Below are 22,585 nucleotides of genomic sequence, written 5' to 3' on the forward strand. Positions count from 1 at the left end.
GGGCGGATCACTAGTGACAGGCGTAATCTACAACCTCCGTTAGGATGACAGGCGTAATCTACACCTCCGTTAGGATGACAGGCGTAAATCTACACCTCCGTTAGGATGACAGGCGTAATCTACACCTCCGTTAGGATGACAGGCGTAATCTACACCTCCGTTAGGATGACAGGCGTAATCTACACCTCCGTTAGGATGACAGGCGTAATCTACACCTCCGTTAGGATGACAGGCGTAATCTACACTCCTTAGGATGACAGGCGTAATCTACACCTCCGTTAGGATGACAGGCGTAATCTACACCTCCGTTAGGATGACAGGCGTAATCTACACCTCCGTTAGGATGACAGGCGTAATCTACACCTCCGTAGGATGACAGGCGTAATCTACACCTCCGTTAGGATGACAGACGTAATCTACACCTCCGTTAGGATGACAGGCGTAATCTACACCTCCGTTAGGATGACAGCGTAATCTACACCTCCGTTAGGATGACAGACGTTAATCTACACCTCCGTTAGGATGACGACGTAATCTACACTCCCGTTAGGATGACAGCGTAATCTACACCTCCGTTAGGATGACAGCGTAATCTACACCTCCGTTAGGATGACAGCGTAATCTACACCTCCGTTAGGATGACAGCGTAATCTACACCTCCGTTAGGATGACAGACGTAATCTACACCTCCGTTAGGATGACAGCGTAATCTACACCTCCGTTAGGATGACAGCGTAATCTACCCCTCCGTTAGGATGACAGCGTAATCTACACCTCCGTTAGGATGACAGACGTAATCTACACCTCCGTTAGGATGACAGACGTAATCTACACCTCCGTTAGGATGACAGCGTAATCTACACCTCCGTTAGGATGACAGCGTAATCTACACCTCCGTTAGGTGACAGACGTAATCTACACCTCCGTTAGGATGACAGACGTAATCTACACCTCCGTTAGGATGACAGACGTAATCTACACCTCCGTTTAGGATGACAGACGTAATCTACACCTCCGTTAGGATGACAGACGTAATCTACACCCTCCGTTAGGATGACAGCGTAATCTACACCTCCGTTAGGATGACAGGGTAATCTACACCTCCGTTAGGATGACAGGGTAATCTACACTCCGTAGGAGACAGTGTAACTACACCTCGTTAGGATGACAGGTGTAATCTTACACCTCCGTTTAGGATGACAGGTGTAATCTACACCTCCGTTAGGATGACAGGTGTAATACTACACCTCCGTTAGGATGACAGACGTAATCTACACCTCCGTTAGGATGACAGACGTAATCTACACCTCCGTTAGGATGACAGCGTAATCTAACACCTCCGTTAGGATGACAGCGTAATCTACACCTCCGTAGGATGACAGGTGTAATCTACACCTCCGTTAGGATGACAGGTGTAATCTACACCTCCGTTAGGGATGACAGTGTAATCTACACCTCCGTTAGGAATGACAGGTGTAATCTACACCTCCGTTAGGATGACAGGGTAATCTACACCTCCGTTAGGATGACAGGTGTAATCTACACCTCCTTTAGGATGACAGGTGTAATCTACACCTCCGTTAGGATGACAGGGTGTAATCTACACCTCCGTTAGGATGACAGGTGCTAATCTACACCTCCGTTGGATGACAGGGTAATCTACACCCTCCGTTTGGATGACAGTGTAATCTACACCTCGTTTGGATGACAGGTGTAATCTTACACCTCCTTTTGGATGACAGGTGTAATCTACACCTCCGTTTGGATGACAGGATGTAATCTACACCTCCGTTAGGATGACAGGTGTAATCTACACCACCGTTTGGATGATAGGTGTAATCTACACCTCCGTTAGGATGATAAAACCCCTTATTATTTAGTTTAATAATTTTTTACATTTGAGCATAATTATATCTATACAGCCTACACTTTCTCCTTCCGCACTTCTAGCAGGAGTGGGCGGGTGTGGCTTCGTGACAATGATTGCAAGCGCAGCTACACACCGATTTGACTGCTCCAACGCAGCTCCACCTCCGACACGCCAAAACAACCGCTATGCGGGTGTCTGTTATCACCGGGTAACGCTTGATCTGATTGAAAACAGGAAACTTAGTCAATGTGAAAAATGTGCGCTGAGCTTGGTGACCGACCTTAACATATGGGGCTAGGCATCTCTATGTCTCTACTCCCCACTCTACCTGACACTGTCTCAGGCATGGCCAACTAATCCTAAACCCCAAGGTCTTGTTGTGCTGGAGCACACAAACATTACCATGAGAAAGACGAAGGACGTGATACTCCACCAACCACAACACCACCTAGATTTTTAAATCAAACACCAGGACTAAGTAGAACACTACACAATGTTTGTGTTAAAAGATCTTCCATGTGTGTGGTGTTTTTAATCACAGCTCTCGCGTGTCAGAGGCCTGGTGCTCCTCGGGAGCGGAGGATAATGAAACAGTAATTATGCGCATGGCTGAGAGTCTGACGGCCCTCCGTTAATGACGCACATTAGCCACAGTAATGTGTATATCCATTTGAATTCAATCACTTTTTGATAGCACCCCTTTTGATTTGAACGAAACCTTCCATACATATTTGCCCATTGCAGAAGTGATCAGAAAGTGGCTTTTTGGACCTGAATGACAAAACATTAAAGAGATAAGAGTGCTCAAAGTTGACCCATTTTGCATACCCCACCATACCATAAAACATCCATGTATTCATCACAGGAAAATATAAACGGTAGAGATTGATATAATATCATTTGAAAGTCAAATTTGAATTGTATTCTCTTTTTAGTACATTTATCAGCCAAAACATGAAACCCACCAAGACTCAAGAGCATATTGTGTCTCAACCGATGGTGGCCACAACACAAACACCAACGATTATGTAAAGTACAACATATGCAAATACGCGCTGTTAGATAATTGACATTAAAGGTAAAACAAAGTCATAACTTGTATTAACTTCTTTTGTTGAGAAATTATACAATATTTTGACCACCTGTGTGTCAGCTTCAAAATGATATCAAATTCAACCTTTTATCTTTTCCAGTGATGAAGACATGCTTGTCCCATGGTAGGATGGGGAATGCAAAATGGATCAACTTTGACCACCTCTAATCTCCTGAAGGTTTTGTCATTCAGGTCCAAAAAGTCACTTTCTGACCACTTCTTCCATGGGCAAACATGTACGTAAAGTTTTGTTTAAATCAAAAAGGGATGATGTCAAAAAGTGATTGAATTCAAATAGATTGACCCTAATAAGAGCTTCTCTCGCTCTACCACACATGGAGCACAGAGAGCCAATGTAAAGACAGAAGAAGAAGAACTGGGCTGTTCGCACTACCCTCTGTAGTGCCTTGCGGTCGGAGGCCGAGCAGTTGCCATACCCGGCAGTGATGCAACCAGTCAGGATGATCTCGATGGTGCAGCTGCAGAACATTTTGAGGATCTGAGGACCCATGCCAAATCTTTTCAGTCTCCTAAGGGGGAATAGGTTTTGTCGTGCCCTCTTCACGACTGTCTTGGTGTGCTTGGACCATGTTAGTTTGTTGGTGATGTAGACACCAAGGAACTTGAAGCTCTCAACCTGCTTCACTGCAGCCCTGTCGATGAGAATGGGGCCTGCCCGGGCCTCTTTTTCCTGTTGTCCACAATCATCTCCTTTGTCTTGATCACGTTGAAGGAGAGGTTGTTATCCTGGCACCACACGGCCAGGTCTCTGACCTCCTCCCTATAGGCTGTCTTGTCATTGTCGGTGATCAGGCCTACCAGTGTTGTGTCATCGGCAAACTAATTATGGTGTTGGAGTCGTGCCTGGCCGTGCAGTCATGAGTGAACAGGGAGCACAGGAGGGACTGAACACGCACCCCTGATGGGCCACCGTGTTGAGGATCAGCGTGGCGGATGTGTTGTTACCTACCCTTACCACCTGGGGGCGGCCTGTCAGGAAGTCCTGAATCCAGTTGCAGAGGAGGTGTTTAGTCCAGGGTGCTTAGCTTATTGATGAGCTTTAAGGGAACTATGGTGTTGAACACTGAGCTGTAGTCAACGTAGCATTCTACATAGGTGTTCCTTTTGTCCAGGTGGAAAGGGCAGTGTGGAGTGCAATAGAGATCATCTGTGGATCTGTTGGTGCGTTATGCAAATTGGAGTGGGTCTAGGGTTTGCTCGCAGTACACGTCCTGATAATCCGTCTAGCACTGTGGCCTTGTGAATGTTTACCTGTTTAAAAGGTCTTAATCACATCAGCTGCGGAGAGCGTGATCACACAGTCTTCCGGAACAGCTGATGCTCTCATGCATGTTTCAGTGTTATTTGCCTCGAAGCGATCATTAGAAGTAGTTTAGCTCGTCTGGTAGGCTCGTGTCACTGGGCAGCTCTCGGCTGTGCTTCCCTTTGTAGTCTGTAATGGTTTGCAAGGCCTGCCACATCCGACGAGCGTCAGCGCTGGTGTAGTATGATTCAATCTTAGTCCTGTGTTGACACTTTGCCTGTTTGATGGTTCGTCGGAGGGCATAGCGGGATTTATTATAAGCTTCCGGGTTTGAGTCCCGCTCCTTGAAAGCGGCAGCTCTAGCCTTTAGCACAGTGAGGATGCTGCCTGTAATCCATGGCTTCTGGTTGGGGTATGTACATACGGTCACTGTGGGAACGACATCATCAATGCACATATTGATGAAGCTAATGACTGACGTGGTGTACTCCTCAATGCCATCGGAGGAATCCCGGAACATATTCCAGTCTGTGCTAGCAAAACAGTCCTGCTTCATCTGACCACTTTTTTATTGATCTAGTCACTGGTGCTTCCTGCTTTAATTTTTGCTTGTAAGCAGGAATCAGGAGGATAGAATTATGGTCAGATTTGCCAAATGGAGAGCGAGGGAGAGCATTTTATGCGTCTGTGTGTGGAGTAAAGAGTTTTTTTTCCTCTGGTTGCACATCTAACATGCTGATAGAAATTTGGTAAACGGATTTAAGTTTCCCTGCATTAAAGTCCCCGGCTACTTGGCGCGCCGCCTCTGGGTGAGCGTTTTCTTGTTTTCTTATGGCGGAATACAGCTCATTCAATGCGGTCTTAGTGCCAGCCTCTGACTGTGGTGGTATGTAAACAACTACGAAAAATACAGATAAAAACTCTCTAGGTAGATAGTGTGGTCTACAGCTTATCATGAGATACTCTACCTCAGGCGATCAATAGCTCGAGACTTCCTTAGATATCGTGCACCAGCTGTTATTTACAAAAAGACATAGTCCACCGCCCCTTGTCTTGCCAGACGCCGCTGTTCTATCCTGCCGGTGCAGCGTATAACCAGCCAGCTGTATGTTGATAGTGTTGTCGTTCAGCCAGGACTCCGTGAAGCATAAGATATTCTAGTTTTGAATGTCCCGTTGGTAGTATAATCTTGCGCGTAGGTCATCTATTTTATTCTCTAAAGATTGCATGTTTACTAGCAGAATGGAAGGAATTCTCAGAAGGCAGCCTGCACTCTGGCCCCTTTTTCTCCGCCTCCTCTTCACGCAAATCACGGGGATCTGGGCCTGTTCCCGAGAAAGCAGTATATCATTCGCGTCGGGCTCGTCAGACTCGTTAAAGGAAAAAAAGGATTCTGCCAGTCTGTGGTAAGTAATCGCAGTCCTGATGTCCAGAAGTTATTTTCGGTCATAAAAGACGGTAGCGCCAACATTATGTACAAAATAAGTCAACAATAAGTTACAAACAACGCAAATAAACAAACGAAAAAACACAATCGGTTGGGGACACGTAAAACGTCTGCCTTCTTCTACGGCTCCATCACAAACAAATATACGCATACAAACACACACGTGTGCACACATACACACACAGCAGCTGTGTTCATGACTGTAAGCAGAGCTACTGCTCTGCAGTAGATAAAGATAAAGAACAAGCTCCCAATGTTTTCTTTCTGAGAGCACTGTGTGTGTGTGTGTGTGTGTGTGTGTGTATGTGTATGTGTGTATGTGTGTGTGTGTGAGCGCATGTGCGTTTGTCCGCTCTTTCAAATGCCCTCCGTCTCACTTGTCTGTGTGTGGGGTGTAGCCCACGTTTGTTGTAGACCTTACGTCTAAGTGTGTGTGTCCCCCAGACACAGCACTGCGATTCAAGTCTCTGATAACCACCGTATTAGCCAAGTATGAATGTTGCCACGAGAGGGAGAGAGAGAGAGTGAAAGAGGGAGCAAAACAGAGCCAGAGAGAAAGACACAAGGGAGAGGGGGTGGAGGAGAGACATATGGAGTGAGTAAGAGAAAAAATAGAGCGAGAGAGAAATAACACACACAAGTGTGTGAGAGACGAGAGAGGGAAGAGGGAGACCGAGCAAAAAATAAAGAAAATAGAGCAAGAGAGCGGAAAAGAGAGCGGGAGAGAAAGAGAGACAGAGCGGAAGAGAGCGAGAGAGAGAGAGAGAGAGAGAGAGAGAGAGAGAGCGAGCGGAAGAGAGAGAGAGTTGAGGGTGGCTAGAGTAGAGTGAGGGAAATGGCCACAGGCAGCAGTTTGAGACACCCAGCAGGGACTCTGGTTTACACCTGCTGACACACACACGTACACACACATATACACACACACACAGTAGAAAGCAGTGGCTAGGTAGCAGCAAGAGAGGGGGGGGGGTGTTGTTTTAGAACATCACACAGCGCGTGCATAAACACTCATAAATATTAATGTCCATGAACCTGGCCTGCTGCTTTATTCATACGCTCATTCTGAGTGAGTGTGTGTGTGCGTGTGTGTGTGTGTGAGACAGAGATAGAGGGAGAGTGAGAGCTGATGATTAATTCATGCGTTGAGTTACACAGATACCCTTTACAAACAGACTTTACGGTATGGTGCCTTGTAAGAAAAAAAACAACAACAAAAAAAACTGGCAATTTTTTTTAGAGCCCAATTCATACAGTCCCATTCGACCATATTCCTGCCGGGATAAGCTTCTTATATCTCCCGTACACATGCCGGCAAGTTTAGGAGTGAGCCGATGTGGGTGGACATCTATTTTAATAAATCCATTGAATATACACATTCACAATCCATTATTAATTTGTTTATGCAGGTCCTAAGAAACATAAAACTAATAAAATGTATTTTCAAAAGAATAGAAAGGCATATTTTCAGTTTAATGATGTAACTGGTCTGTGCAGCCTATATGCTACATGGCTGATCCATGCACATGAAATCAATAGTTATTATGTTAATTAAACAGACAAGACAACTCTTAGGCTACCCTGATCACAGTCAACACATATTTATTTTACAGTAGGCTAAGAATATAAAGAAATAAAAGAAAATTAAATACAAATAATATTTTTCCCACACAACTTGCATCATGGCAACGTGTGGAACCATTGACATATTAAAAAATAGGTGATGTTTTGAAAGAGCCCAAGGCAACCCCTTGCTTTTTCGATCCACATTTCATCTCTTTCCTACCTTCACTCCACTTTGTTAGGGAGCAGGCGTAGGGTCTTACAATGAGAGTATCTTCATCATGATATCGACAGAAAATAATAGTCTGGTGTTATATTTCACAACCTCCGCTGGCTTTTGGAGTTGCCTAAAGGCCTACGGGATCGAGCGAAACAATAGGCCGACACTTGATTTAGGCTCCATTATGGCATGCTAAATGTTTCTCATCGGTGATAGATGAGCAAACGAATAGATGAGCTACACCACCTGCACTTATTTTCCCAGCCAGAGAATTAACCAAAGATGAATTCAGTCAAATAAAATCACATTGATTGATTAAAACAAATCACAGGCTTTTCGTCAGGAGTACGCCTAGGCTTAATTGCAAAATAATCCACTTGTTAAGCTATATACAGTGCATTTGGAAAGTATTCAGACCCCCTGACTTTTTCCACATTTTTGTTACATTACAGCCTTATTATAAAATGAATAAAAGTTTTTATTCCCCCTCATAAATCTACACACAAATACACCATAATGACAAAGGGAAAACAGGTTTTTARAAATTTTGGRACCCCCCCCCCCCCCCCCAAAAAAAAACTGAAATAACTAAGTATTCAGACTTTTTGCTACGGGACTCGAAATTGAGCCCAGGTGCATCCTGTTTCCATTGATCATCTTTGAGATGTTTCTAAAACTTGATTGGACTCCACCTGTGGTAAATTAAATTAATTGGACATGATTTGGAAAGGCACACATCTGTCTAGATACGGTCCCATAGTTGACAGTGCATGTCAGAGAAAAAAACAAGCCAAGATAGCAAAGGAATTGTCCGAAGAGCTCCGAGACAGAATTGTGTCGAGGCACAGATCTGGGGAAAGGTACCAAAACATTTCTGGAGCATTGAAGGTCCCAAGAACACAGTGGCCTCCATCATTCTGAAATGGAAGAAGTTTGGAACCACCAAGACTCTTTCTATAGCTGGCCGCCCGGCCAAACTGAGCCATCAGGAGAGAAGGGCCTTGGTGACCAAGAAACCGATGGTCACTCTGATAGAGCACCAGAGTTCCTCTGTGGAGATGGAAGAGCATTCCAAAAGGACAACCATCTCTGCATCACTCCACCAATCAGGCCTTTACGGTAGTGGCCAGAAGGAAGCAACTCCTCAGTAAAAGGCACATGACAGCCCACTTGGAGTTTGCCAAAAGACACCTAAAGGACTCTCAGACCATGAGAAACAATATTCTCTGGTCTGATGAAACAAAGATTGAACTCTTTGGCCTGAATGCCAAGCGTCACATCTGGAGGAAACCTGGTGCCATCCCTACGGTGAAGCATGGTGGTGGCAGCATCGTGCTGTGAGGATGCTTTTCAGCGGCAGGCACTGGGAAACTAGTCAGGATTGAGGGAAAGATGAACGGAGAAAAGTACACAGAGATCCTTGATGAAAATCTACTTCAGAGTGCTCAGGACCTAAGACTGGGGGTGAAGGTTCACCTTCCAACTGAACAACGGCCCTAAGCACAGCCAAGACAATGCAGGAGTGGCTTTAGGACAAGACTTTGAATGTCCTTGAGTGGCCCAGCCAGAGCCCGGACTTTGACCCAATCTAACATCTCTGGAGAAACCTGAAAATAGCTGTGCATCCAAACTGACAGAGCTTGAGAGTATTTGAAGAGAAAAATGGGAGAAATCCCCAAATACACGTGTGCCAAGCTTGAGGCGTCATACCCAAGAAGACTCAAGGCTGTAATCACTGCCAAAGGTGCTTCAACAAAGTACTGAGTAAAGGGTCTGAATAGTTACAGTTGAAGTTGGAAGTTTACATACACTTCAGTTGGAGTCATTAAAACTAGATTTTCAACCACTCCACAAATTTCTTGTCAACAAACTATAGTTAGGACATCTACCTTGTGCATGACACAAGTCATTTTTCCAACAATTGTTTACAGACCGATTATTTCACTTATAATCACAATTCCAGTGGGTCAGAAGTTTACATACACTAAGTTGACTGTGCCTTTAAACAGCTTGGAACATTCCAGAAAATATGTCATGGCTTTAGAAGCTTCTGATAGGCTAATTGACATCATTTGAGTCAATTGGAGATGTACCTGTGGATGTACAGTGGGGAGAACAAGTATTTGACACACTGCCGATTTTGCAGGTTTTCCTACTTACAAAGCATGTAGAGGTCTGTAATTTTTATCATTCAACTGTGAGAGAAACAAAAATCCAGAAAATCACATTGTATGATTTTTAAGTAATTAATTTGCATTTTATTGCATGACATAAGTATTTGATCACCTACCAACCAGTAAGAATTCCGGCTCTCACAGACCTGTTAGAATAAGCCATATCTCAGACTGGCCAATAAAAATAAAAGATTAACATGGGCAAAATACTAGACAGAGGAACTCTACCTGGAAGTTCAGCATCCTGGAGTCACCTCTTCACTGTTGACGTTGAGACTGGTGTTTTGCAGGTACTATTTAATGAAGCTGCCAGTTGAGGACTTGTGAGGCATCTGTTTTCTCAAACATTTTGAAAGGGGTTGATTTTATATTCCCACTGTACATACCTTCACCCTGCACTAGCCTTTTTCACGCCGATTACCCAAACATGGCCTTCACCCTGCACTAGCCTTTCTTCACCCTATACCAAACATGACCTTCACCCTGCACTAGCCTTTCTTCACCCTATACCAAACATGACCTTCACCCTGCACTAGCCTTTCTTCACCCTATACCAAACATGGCCTCAACCATTTGCTTACTTCATCCTAGCCTAAAAACGCATCGCTGGGGACTGGGCTGGTAATGCAGGTGCACTTGTTTTGTTCAATAAACACTTTACAATTAAGATTCCTTGCCTTAAAATAACCCTATTCGTGTTTTGATAACCCTAATATAATCCTATTACTTTTTTTAAAAACTTATTGAACCTTTATTTAACTAGGTAAGTCAGTTAAGAACAAATTCTTATTTTCAATGACGGTCTACCAAAAGGCCTCCTGTGGGGATGGGGGCTGGGATTAAAAATAAAAATAAAAATATAAAAATATAGGACAAAACACACATCACGACAAGAGAGACAACACTACATAAAGAGAGACCTAAGACGACAACATAGCATGGCAGCAACACATGACAACACAGCATGTAGCAACACAACATGGCAGCAGAACAAAACAGGGTACAAACATTGTTGGACACAGACAACAGCACAAAGGGCAAGAAGGTAGAGACCACAATACATCACACAAAGCAGCTACGACTGTCAGTAAGAGTGTCCATGATTGAGTCTTTGAATGAAGAGATTGAGATAAAACTGTCCCGTTTGAGTGTTTTTTGCAGCTCGTTTCAGTCGCTAGCTGCAGTGAACTGAAAAGACAAGCGACCCAGGGATGTGTGTGCTTTGGGGACTTTTAATAGAATGTGACTGGCAGAACGGGTGTTGTATGTGGAGGATGAGGGCTGCAGTAGATATATCAGATAGGGGGGAGTGAGGCCTAAGAGGGTTTTATAAATAAGCATCAACCAGTGGGTCTTGCGATGGGTATACAGAGACGACCAGTTTACAGAGGAGTATAGAGTGCAGTGATGTGTCCTATATGGAGCATTGGTGGCAAATCTGATGGCCAAATGGTAAAGAACATCTAGCTCCTCGAGAGCACCCTTACGTCTCCGTAATCTATCATGGGTAGGATGGTCATTTGAATCAGGGTTAGTTAGGCAGCTGGGGTGAAAGAAGAGCGACTACGATATAGGAAACCAAGCCTAGATGTAACTTTAGCCTGCAGCTTTGATATGTGCTGAGAGAAGGACAGTGTACTGTCTAGCCATACTCCCAAGTACTTGTATGAGGTGACTACCTCAAGCTCTAAACACTCAGAAGTAATAATCACACCTGTGGGGAGAGGGGCATTCTTCTTACCAAACCGCATTACCTTTGTTTTGGAGGTGTTCAGAACAAGGTTAAGGGCAGAGAAAGCGTGTTGGACACTAAGAAAGCTTTGTTTTAGAGCATTTAACACAAAATACAGGGAGGGGCCAGTTGAGTAGAAGACTGTATCATCTGCATATAAATGGATGAGAGAGCTTTCTACTGCCTGAGCTATGTTGTTGATGTAAATTGAGAAGAGCGTGGGGCCTAGGATCGAGCCTTGGGGTACACCCTTGGTGACAGGCAGTGGCTGAGAGAGCAGATGTTCTTACTTTATACACTGCACTCTGAGAGAGAGGTAGTTAGCAAACCAGGCTATAAAAAACTATAACAAACTCAAAGCACCCCGACCGAGAGGGTGTGTGACAGGGTCAAACTGCTCCCTGGCGAGTAAGAATCTACCCAACAGGACCTCAGCTAATCCAACATACACTCTAATCCCCAAAACGCCCGTGTGCGTGTGTGCGCGTACGTGTCAAAGATTCCAGGAACATTTCAGTAGATGAGGGAACTCCCCCTCATTTTAAAAACCAATCAATGATTGACTTGAGTAATGAAAATGATGGGTCTTTACCTTTCTCCTCTCCCTCTCTGGGTTGAAGGTGCCAAACCACGACTGCATCTGAGGAAGGAGCACAAAGAACACACTGTCTGAGTCCCGTTTGGTAGACACACACAAGTACTTCACCTGAGACTGGAGGAGAGGTAAATAAGCCTCATTTAATCCACTGTCAGTCAAGGCTGAAACACATCCAGGGAACGAACGAACGAACGCACGCACGTACGCACAGCTACTCAAAGCTGAGGTAGACAGGGAATGCATTAACAACCAAAACAAAACATGTACAGCTCCCACCTCTCCAAAGAGCATTACTGATCACAGCTGAGTCTACCACTGAGGGGACGGGGACGGGGGGGATAGAGAGGGAGATAGAGAGAGGGTAGAGAGAAAGAGATACAGAAGCATAGAGAGAATGAAAAAAGAGAGAACGTTGGATAGATATGGATAAAAAAGAAGAGACAGACACGGGTGGCCAGCCCAGACATCTCAAGAGAGGAAACAGATTGTTCATTCTTTCTTTCTCTCCCTCCATTTCTCGCTTTCATCTCAGGGGAATTCCAGCAACAATAGAAAGCTCAATCGGGAATCAGCTGCTCCTCAAGACACACACACACAGTGTGTGGTTTACACAATCAAGAGCAATCTAAACAGAGGAGAGTCTGTGAAGAGCCTCTGTCAGCCATGGACGCACGCACACACACACACACACACACACACACACACACACACACACACACACACACACACACACACACACACACACACACACACACAGATCACTGGGGACACATATACTCTGACACACACACACACAAACACATATACTCTGACACACACACACTCTGACACAGAGACAGAGAGACAGAGAGACAGACAGAGAGAGAGCGACAGAGAGAGAGAGATCGGCACACATTCATTCTGTTCAACTATTTAGCAACTCAACGTTGCCATGGTTTCTCTGTCTGCACTACAGCCCTCGTCATTGGATGTTTGTGTATGTGTGTAGTTGTGTGTAATTTCTACCTGTATATGTGTGTGTGTGTGTGTGTGTGTGTGCGCTCGCTAGGAGGTTAGAGAGAGGATGAGTGTTTATTTACACATGAGAGAGAATCAGATAGCATGAAAGAATGATAGACAACAGCCGCCTATCTAACCACCTTAGACAAAGGTTGCTTGTGTGTGTACGACAATGATGTTGTCTGTCATCTACCCTTGTACAGAAGCATGTGTGAGAATCTCTAATTTCGTTGATGAATCCTCCTCATGAGAGCTAGAGGATCCCCTCCTGCACACAAAGAATTCCTTAAAATAGATAGTTTCCATCCAATTGACGACAGATTTTCATGTGAATATTCAAAAAGTCCCAAATAAAATAGGCGGATTTTCCCACCAGACGTGTTTCCATCAAATTGACTTGTTGCAGATAAAAGCCTGTGTGTGATGACTCTTATAAAACTGACTTTTGTGGTTAAATTCCCATGTACAGAACAAAAAATACAAGTTCAATAGATTTTCATTGCATTTTCAACTGTAGGTTTTGTCACAAAAAATGGTGCGTTTAGCGAATGTGCCCACTCTGGTATTGGCACTTACGCTCTAGCTAACAGCTCGCAGATATATATGATGAGATTATTATGGACAAAAGACCAAGGTTATTTTAAATTGAACAAAAATATAAACGCAACATGTTAAGTGTTGGTTTCATGTTTTACGAGCTGAAATAAAAGATCCCAGAAATTGTTCATATGCACAAAAAGCTTATTTCTCTCAAATCTTGTGCACAAATTTGTTCACATCCCTGTTAGTGAGTATTTCTCCTTTGCCAAGATAATCTATCCACATGAAAGATGTGGTATATCAAGAAGCTGATTAAACGGCATGATGATTACAGAGGTGCACCTTGTGCTGGGTACAATAAAAGGCCACTCTAAAATGTGTAGTTTTGTCACACAACACAATGCCACAATTGTCTCAAGTTTTGAGGGACAGTGCAATTTATATGCTGACTGCAGGAATGTCCACCAGAGTTGTTGCCAGAGAATTTAATGTTCATTTGTCTTCCATATGCCACCTCCAATGTCGTTTTAGAGAATTTGGCAGTACGTCCAACCGTTCTCAGAACCGCAGACTATGTGTAACAATGCCAGCCCAGGACCTCCACATCCGGGAACGTCTGAGACCAGCCACCCGGACAGCTGACGAAACTGTGGGTTTGTACAACCAAAGAATTTCTGCATAAACTGTCAGAAACCGTCTCAGGGAAGATTATCTGCATGCTCGTCGTCCTCACCAGGCTCTTGATCTGACTGCAGTTCGGCATCGTAACCGATTTCAGTCGGCATATGCTCACCTTCGATGTCCACTGGCACGCTGGAGAAGTGTGCTCTTTACGGACGAATCCCGGTTTCAACTGTACCGGGCAGATGGCAGACAGCGTGTATGGCGTCGTGTGGGCGAGCGGTTTGCTGATCAACATTGTGAACAGTGCCCCATGGTGGTGGTGGGGTTATGGTGTGGGCAAGCATAAGCTACGGACAATGAACACAATTGCATTTTATCAATGGCAATAAATACACAGAGATACCGTGACGAGATCCTGAGGCCCATTGTGAAGCCATTCATCCACCACCATCACTTCATGTTTCAGCATGATAATGCACAGCCCCATGTCTCAAGGATCGGTACACAATTCCTGGAAGCTGAAAATGTCCCAGTTCTTCCATGGCCAGTATACTCACCAGACATGTCAACCATTGAGCATGTTTGGGATGCTCCGAATCGCTTTTTCCATCAAGCCTGTCGTGACATTTATATCCTTTACTTGCATAATAAGGTTGGATGGAAAACTGGTTTCTGATCAAATGATTCTGGATATGTTCTGTCCTGCTTTCATAAACATCTGAATTATTAATAGTTTGAGCTCCTCCTAGTTGATTTTCCTAATTTCTCCCCCTCTCCATCTCTCTCTCTTTTTATCTCTCTTCCTCCCTCGCTTTCTTTTCTTTCTCTGGGTTGCCTGACTTTCTTATCCCCTCTCTCTATTCCTTCGCCGCCTCAAAGTTTTAGAAATCATTTCAAGTGAGACCGTCTGCAGCTGTGAGGAGATAAGACTTGAGCTCTTCATAAATATGATCGAAAGAGAGAGAAATAGAGACAGTGTGAGAGAGAGAGAAATAGAGAGACAGTGAGAGAGAGAGAGGAATAGAGAGACAGTGAGAGAGAGAGAGAGAAAGAGACAGTGGGAGTGAGAGAAATAGAGACAGTGGGAGTGAGAGAAATAGAGAGACAGTGAGAGAGAGAAGAAGAAATAGAGAGAACAGTGAGAGAGAGAGAGAAATAGAGAGAAGTGAGAGAGAGAGAAATAAGAGACAGTGAGAGAGTGAGAGAGAAGAATAGAGACAGTGAGAGAGAGAGAAATAGAGAGACAGTGAAAGAAGAGAAGAGAAAATAGAGAGACAGTGAGAAGAAATAGAAGACAGTGTGGAGAGAGAAATAGAGACAGTGGGAGTGAAGAGAAATAGAGAGCAGTGAGAGAGAAGAGAGAGGAGAGAGAGAAGAGAGAGAGAGAGAGAGAAGAGAAGAGAGAGAGAGAGAGAATATTAGGAGAAGCAGACAAGTCGGAGAGAGAAAGCAGAATGTGATGAGATGCAGGGTGCACACCAATTAATTTATTCCCTTTATCATATCTGTGATAAAGGGAAGAGAAGTCAGTCAGTCATTCAGTCTTCCTGCTTCCAACACTAACACACACACACAAAAGGAGCTTTGACCCACACACGCACTGACCAGGGAAGTCAAATTTATGTATAGTACCAGTCAAAAGTTTGGACACACCTACTCATTCAAGGGTTTTTCTTTATTTGTACTAGTTTCTACATTGTAGAATAATAGTGAAGACATCAAAACTATGACATAACACATATGGAATCGTGTAGTAACCAAAAGTGTTAAACAAATCAAAATATATTTTAGATTTTAGATTCTTCAAAGTAGCCATCCTTTGCCTTGTGTGTAGATGTGTGTAGTTTCTAAGTTGCTTGTTTAAAAAAAAGAGACTATTGTTGCACATGTACGTGTAGCTAGTACATGTTCTGGTTTACCCTGCCTACTCAGGTCAGACAGCACACTACTGCTGCCCCAGGCTGTGTCCGTGTGTTGTGTCGTCACTCAGGCCAGAATCAGGGGGATGGCAGCTATGTGGAGCATGCTGGTATGTTGCCTCCAGGCTGCCCATCAACACAAAAACACTCCCAACAGGAGAGGGATAGAGGGAGGGAGGGATAAGGGGAGGGAGGGATAAACTGAGTTTCACCCCCACTGGTGGCTTGTAGTCACTGGTTCTCTGTGAGCTCTCTGACAGGCAAACACACACTTTCTCTCTCGCGCACACACACACACACCAATTTTCCCCCTGGGATTGTTTTAAGCAGCAGTGGCAGAGTTAGCGGGAAACACTACACACTGAGGTGAATTTCACAGAGACATCCACGTCAAGATAAACTGAGTGCACAACCATTGGCCACACAGGATTATGACTGTGTGAACTCATGCCGACTGGCCGAGCATGACACATGGGAAGGTGGGCTCACCCTCTCATTGGCTACGTAGATTATTCTGGCGTAGCAGCAGATCATGAGGAAGATGAGGGTGAAGAGTGGGACGTACCATCTGCAGGGTGGGGGGACAGAGGAAAATGCATTACACACAAGAGGGCCATGTCTTTACATGAAATCAACACACATTTAAATGTGATTCTCCCATTGACTTGAACACAAGAGTTACTTCAAGAGCATACACTAAGTAAAGAGGAAGACTGACAGGTCGAATGGTCATAACCTCTTAGGCCTGAGGAGCCTAGGGCCAGGAGTTTTTCCTGGTCAAATCATGTAGTCAAGATAAATTCCTGGCCCTAGTATAATCATAATACACCAAGGGGCAGTGAACTCCGCAAAGCCAGTAAAAGACAATAATCTAAAACATTTAACTACATTTATTTTGTATAGGTATTTGTTTAGGTTAGATATCCTTCTGCCACCTCTGATTCAGCACTTGTGTAGAGAAGTAAAACCATAGCACAATAGGTAAGTACTAGGGTTTCTGTCAAGGGCACTGTAAGAGGAAGTTATCAAAACAGGAGAGAAAGAGAGAGGCGGAGAAAGTGAGAGAATAGCGGGTAATGTATGGCATTCTTGAGCGATGGAGGAGGTCAAGAAAGGATGACAAAGAGACACAACTTCAGAAATGCATGGTATTTCTGTTAAGATGTGTGACAGAGAACGAGCGAGAGAAAGAACGAGGTTTACAGCTTCAGAGGAGTGTCACCCTCTCAGAAAATGACCACAGACAACAGGCCTGTTTGTGAAAGGGCCTCAGACTGCCAGGACTCTAACCACTACCCTACTCTCAGGACCTCAACAGTACCTTAACTCATCAAAGCACTTCTGCTCATCAGAATGGAACATATCATAACAGACAGACCATTCTAATGCTGTCCCTGCTACTGTACATGCACAGCGAAGACAGACAGCAGGATGTGTGTTCAGCAATGCAACATTTAGCAATCTTTCAATAGTCTTTCAGTTTCATCAGAGCGAGAGAGTCCACACTGTTTTTCAGATCCACTCTAATACCTCATTCCCCAGGCCAGACACATGCTACGCCCGGACTTCATCCTGACCACGTGACCTGACCAGGAAATACTCTGTGTCATAGGATGTGGAACATCTCAGGGCCCTTTAATATCTGCCCTAAATAAAAAATGACATTCACAGTAGCTTATGTAACATTAACATTACACTTCTGTTCATTTAGCAACAACTATATTCACATTACAATCACTTACTAGACGCTCTTATCCAGAGCAGTTTAGACTAAGTGCATAACTATCCTCAGTAAGTACTGCCTGGATACTGGGGAAGTGGGAGTGTGGCGCTGTCTGGACATGTAGTCTGAGGGTGTGTGTGTATGTGTGTGTGTGTTAGTGTATGTATGTGTGTGTGTGTGTGCATGCACAAGATAAGAGGAGAGGCGTTTCATCCAGAGAGAAAGACAGAGCGACAGGATGGAGTGAAAACGTGCTCACCTCACCCCTGTGTGATTTAATAACCCGCTCTCCGGAATAAATGGCGTCCAATTACACAGAACCTCCCGTTAACGATGGGGGAGGAGGGAGAGTGGCCTTTTAACGAGGGAGGGGGGAGAAGACGAGAGAGGTGGGTGAGAGGGGGGAGACGAGGGAGGAGGAGTAATGAGCGGCAGCTACAAAGTGCTCTAATTAGCATGATAATGATCTGCCATTAGAGTCTGCTGGAGCTCTACAGCTGAACATCACCCACCCGAGAGAGATGGAGAGAGGAAGAATGGATGGAGGATGGGATGGAGAGAGAAAGGGGGAGGGAGAGGGGTGAGAAAGGGGGGAGGAGAATGACCAGGAGAGGTAAGGACGAAGAACACAGAAAGGCAAGCAACATGGACAGAAAAAAAAGCAAGATGCAAAAAGAAAGGAAGGAGGGCGGGAGAGAGTAAAAAGAACACTAGTTGAAGCCAGCGCTTGCACACTCACAAACATGTACCCCCACACACCATCCTGCAGCTCTAGAAGCTCTCCAGCCCTGCTATGAAGTGATAGAGGACAACTGATGAAAGCGCCATTAATTAGACACTTGAGTGAGAAAGACACATTGGCAACACCTCAGCTACAGACATGCTAGTTTCATGTCTGACCTGGAAGATGCCATCTCAGGCCAGAGGAGGAAGACATCATGAAGGGAGGGATGGGCCAGAGAGCAGAGGGAGGGAGGGCAGGGGGGAAGGATAAAATAGGTTGAGTATCTCTCTCACACACGCGCACACACACACGCATGCAGGCACACACACACAGGCTGACACCCTTTCACAAACTCAGGAGAGGGGTCCAGAGGATTGTTTGTCAGTCTGAAACACTGGAGTAAAAGGCACATGAAGCAATTCTTAAGTGCTGATGTTTGAGTTCAATCAAATACACCCCCCCCCCCCCTCACAGTTATGATATTCCTTTCTGTCTGCCTCTATTCTCAGGGGTAGAGAGAGAGGGAGAGTGAGGATACAAGACCTGCAGTGCACACCACCACCTCTCTCGTTCTCTCTCCGTCTTTCTTTAATCTTTCATATTCACTTGACTGAACACTGATGAAGACAAACTACTTAGTTTTGGAACAGGAAATGAAACCTCTCTCTCTTTCCTCTCAACCTCCCTTCTATTCTCTCCTTTTTACCTGACCCCTTAATCCCTCTCTCTCTCCTCCACCCCCCTTCACCCACACTCTCTCCCCATCTCTCTCGCTCTGAGCATCAGACGTGCGTATGTATGGTGTGTGTGTACAGCATATAGTGTGTGTTTTACTGACGTGCTTCGTCCGGGCCTCTAATCTCTCATCTCGTTTGATGTAATTAGACTTAATGAAGATTCCCAGATCCTCTAAGCAGCCCGTCCCCCAGGCGACCCACGGCGCTATGGAAACTAGAAGGGGGAGGAGGGGGGCTGATAAAAGACAGAGAGACGGAGTGCTAGCACTGCTGTCTGCATTGATAGAGAAGAGTGTGTGTGTGTGTGTGTGTGTGTATGTGTGTATGGTGTGTGTGTGTGTGTGTGTGTGTGTTGTGTACGTACGTGTGGTTAGAGAGATTGATTCCTCACTGATGCTGCGAGCGCTAGCATGATTGCCTGGCTTGATAAGTGAATGTCTGGCTACGCTAAGTGATTGGCAGGTCATATCCAGGCTTGGGGAGACGTAATCCTTCATAACATTCTGAAGAAACACAGACATGTACAGGAAGAAACACACACACACACAGGAAAAACCTCTGGCCTCCCAACATACAAACCCCTTCCCCTCTCTCTGTAGGGACCACCCCCTCCTCTCTCCCTCCCTCTCTCCCTCCAGTCTTCCCTCTATGCACTGGCTTTGATGGCTGAGAGGTTTTCACTTACATCCCAAATCTCCAAGCTACGTGGTCGTCTGTGATCCAGCTGGAGAGAGAGAGAGGGGGGAGAGCGAGAGGGAGGGGCAGGGAGAGAGTGAGGGTGATTACAAAGGGAGAGAGAGAGAGAGGACGAGAGAAAAAGACAGAGAATTCTGTGACTTTGGTGGGGAGAGGAGCATAGCTGTTGCTATTAATAATCTCAGACTAGAAAGAGAAAGGAGCTCGGAGACTCTGGTTCTGTTCCCGTTCCTTCTTACCTCTGTTCCTTCAAGACAATCAATCTAACAATAATGGATAAGTGAAATCAAAGGCTAGTTGGGACATTTTTGCTTAAACCAATCTGGTTTCATACTGAACCTCAGGTCAAAAAGGAAGAGATGACTATAAACTACAGATGAATATAGAGGAGGATGTAGAACAAAACGCAAGGCAATGGAAAGGACATCAAAAATATTAACAGAAATCTACATTCAAAATGCATTGTTAGCATGACAACAAATAGACAAAACTGAGTGAGAAAGTCACCACCAGGCTCCTGCTGGGCCGTAGTATCCACTGAACAGGGGCAGGGAGGCCATCACCAGGGGCACCCCCCAGGCCATCAGGTGGTACAGTCTGGGAGAGAAGAAAGAGCAGTGATTACATACCAACAAGAAAGACCACAAACACACAGCCCAGATGGTCTCCATGCCGTGCCACAAATTAAGGGATAGAACGCTCTGTGGAGAGAGGATACAAGAGTTGCTGATCACACACGCACAACCACCTTTCTTCTTATTCTCCCTCATTCTTTACCATGTGCTTCACTGAACACTGATGAAGACAGACCAGCGTGTCTCGGGACAGGGGAGGAAAGCATCTCTCTCCGCCCGTCTCCTAGGCATGCTCACAGGGTCTGCTGGTGGTCCTCAGGTGGTCACGACTCAGGGAGCCACCCTGGCAGATTGTGGTCCAGACACAGGAAGGAGTGAGTGTTGTCGATACTTTATGGACCGTACAGTTACACGGTCGATATGTCGTCAGGACTACTATGACACGGTCAATAAGCGGTCAGTCCTACTGCAACACTCGATACACGGTCAATACTGCTCTGGTCCACTGAATGTGACAGCTCTCATTCAGGTTACATGGATGTCTGAAATCCCAGGGAATATGTGATCTCACTCGCTACGTTTCCATATCGCTCCGTCTCTCTCTCCGTCTCTCTCTCTCCGTCTCTCTCTCTCCGTCTCTCTCTCTCTCCGTCTCTCTCTCTCTCCGTCTCTCTCTCTCTGTCTGTCTCTCTCTCCGTCTCTCTCTCTCTCCAATGCCCTCTATTCCTATAGAGAGAGAGTGTGTGTTCCCTCTCTCACAGGTATTAATGCCCTCTATTCCTATAGAGAGTGTGTGTGTTCCCTCTCTCCAACAGTATTAATGCCCTCTATTCCTATAAGAGAGTGTGTGTGTTCCCCTCTCTCAACAGGTATTAATGCGCCGCTATTCCTATAGAGAGCAGTGTGTTCCCCTCTCTCAACAGGTATAATGCCTCATTCCATAAGAGAGAGTGTGTGTTCCCCTCTCTCAACAGGTATTAAGCCCTCTATTCCTATAGAGAGAGTGTGTGTTCCCCTCTCCTCAACAGGTTATTAATGCCCTCAATTTCCTATAAGAGAGTGTGTGTCCCCTCTCTCTCAGCAGGTATTAATGCCCTTATTCCTATATGAGAGAGTGTGTGTTCCCCTCTCTCTCAGGGTATTAATGCCCTCTAATTCCTATAGAGAGAGTGTCGGTGTCCCCTCTCTCTCAGCGGGTATTAATGCCCTCTATTCCTAATAGAGAGGTGTGTGTTCCCTCTCTCAACAGGGTATAATGCCCTCTATTCCTATAGAGAGAGTGTGTGTTCCCCTCTCTCAGCAGGTATTAATGCCCTCTATTCCTATTAGAGAGTGTGTGTGTTCCCCTTCTTCTCAGCAGGTATTAATGCCCCCTATTCCTATAGAGAGTGTGTGTGTTCCCCTCTCTCAACAGGTATTAATGCCCTCCTATTCCTATAGAGAGAGTGTGTGTTCCCTCTCTCAACAGTATTAATGCCCTCTATTCCTATAGAGAGAGTGTGTGTTCCCCTCTCTCAACAGGTATTAATGCCCTCTATTCCTAATAGAGAGAGTGTGTGTTCCCTCTCTTCAGCAGGTATTAATGCCCTCTATTCCTATAGAGAGAGTGTGTGTTCCCCTCTCTCTCAGCAGGTTTAATGCCCTCTATTCCATAGAGAGAGTGTGTGTTCCCCCTCTCTCTCAGCAGGTATTAATGCCCTCTTATTCCATAAGAGAGAGGTGTGTTCCCCTCTCTCTCAGCAGGTATTAATGCCCTCTATTCCTATAGAGAGAGTGACCAAATGGGAGAGAGATTATGATAGGATGAAAGGATGTTCCTCCTTAATGACACACAAAACACAGTATTGTTGATGTACAGGGCCAAGGTGTGTGTGATTATGTAAGGTGTCTGTATATGCTGCCAGAGCTGGATGTTTGTCTGTCTGTCTGTCTGTTTGTCTGTCATCATAAATGGGAGAGATTCAAAACAGAAGCTTCAGCACACCATCACTCATCACTGAACACATACACACAAACACTCAACATGCTTTAAAACAAAATTACAAAATCCAAGTGTGTGGGGACCCTGGAAACTGGGAAACATCATCTAA

General features: G+C 45.0%; 1 protein-coding gene across 1 annotated transcript in view; it reads right to left on the minus strand.

Moving 5' to 3' along the window:
* Positions 1-22,585, minus strand: part of LOC139023757 (cyclic AMP receptor-like protein A) — a 107,149-nt gene that overhangs the window by 52,476 nt on the left and 32,088 nt on the right. Inside the window, exons 7-10 of the mRNA XM_070437580.1 lie at positions 20,428-20,585; positions 19,910-19,948; positions 16,530-16,608; positions 11,953-12,000 (exon numbers count right to left, since the gene is read on the minus strand). Of these exons, the coding sequence (XP_070293681.1) occupies positions 11,953-12,000; positions 16,530-16,608; positions 19,910-19,948; positions 20,428-20,585 (324 nt within the window). The remainder of the gene's footprint in view (positions 1-11,952; positions 12,001-16,529; positions 16,609-19,909; positions 19,949-20,427; positions 20,586-22,585) is intronic.

The sequence above is a fragment of the Salvelinus sp. IW2-2015 genome, linkage group LG36, assembly GCF_002910315.2.
Source record: "Salvelinus sp. IW2-2015 linkage group LG36, ASM291031v2, whole genome shotgun sequence".
In the NCBI taxonomy this organism is placed as follows: domain Eukaryota; kingdom Metazoa; phylum Chordata; class Actinopteri; order Salmoniformes; family Salmonidae; genus Salvelinus; species Salvelinus sp. IW2-2015.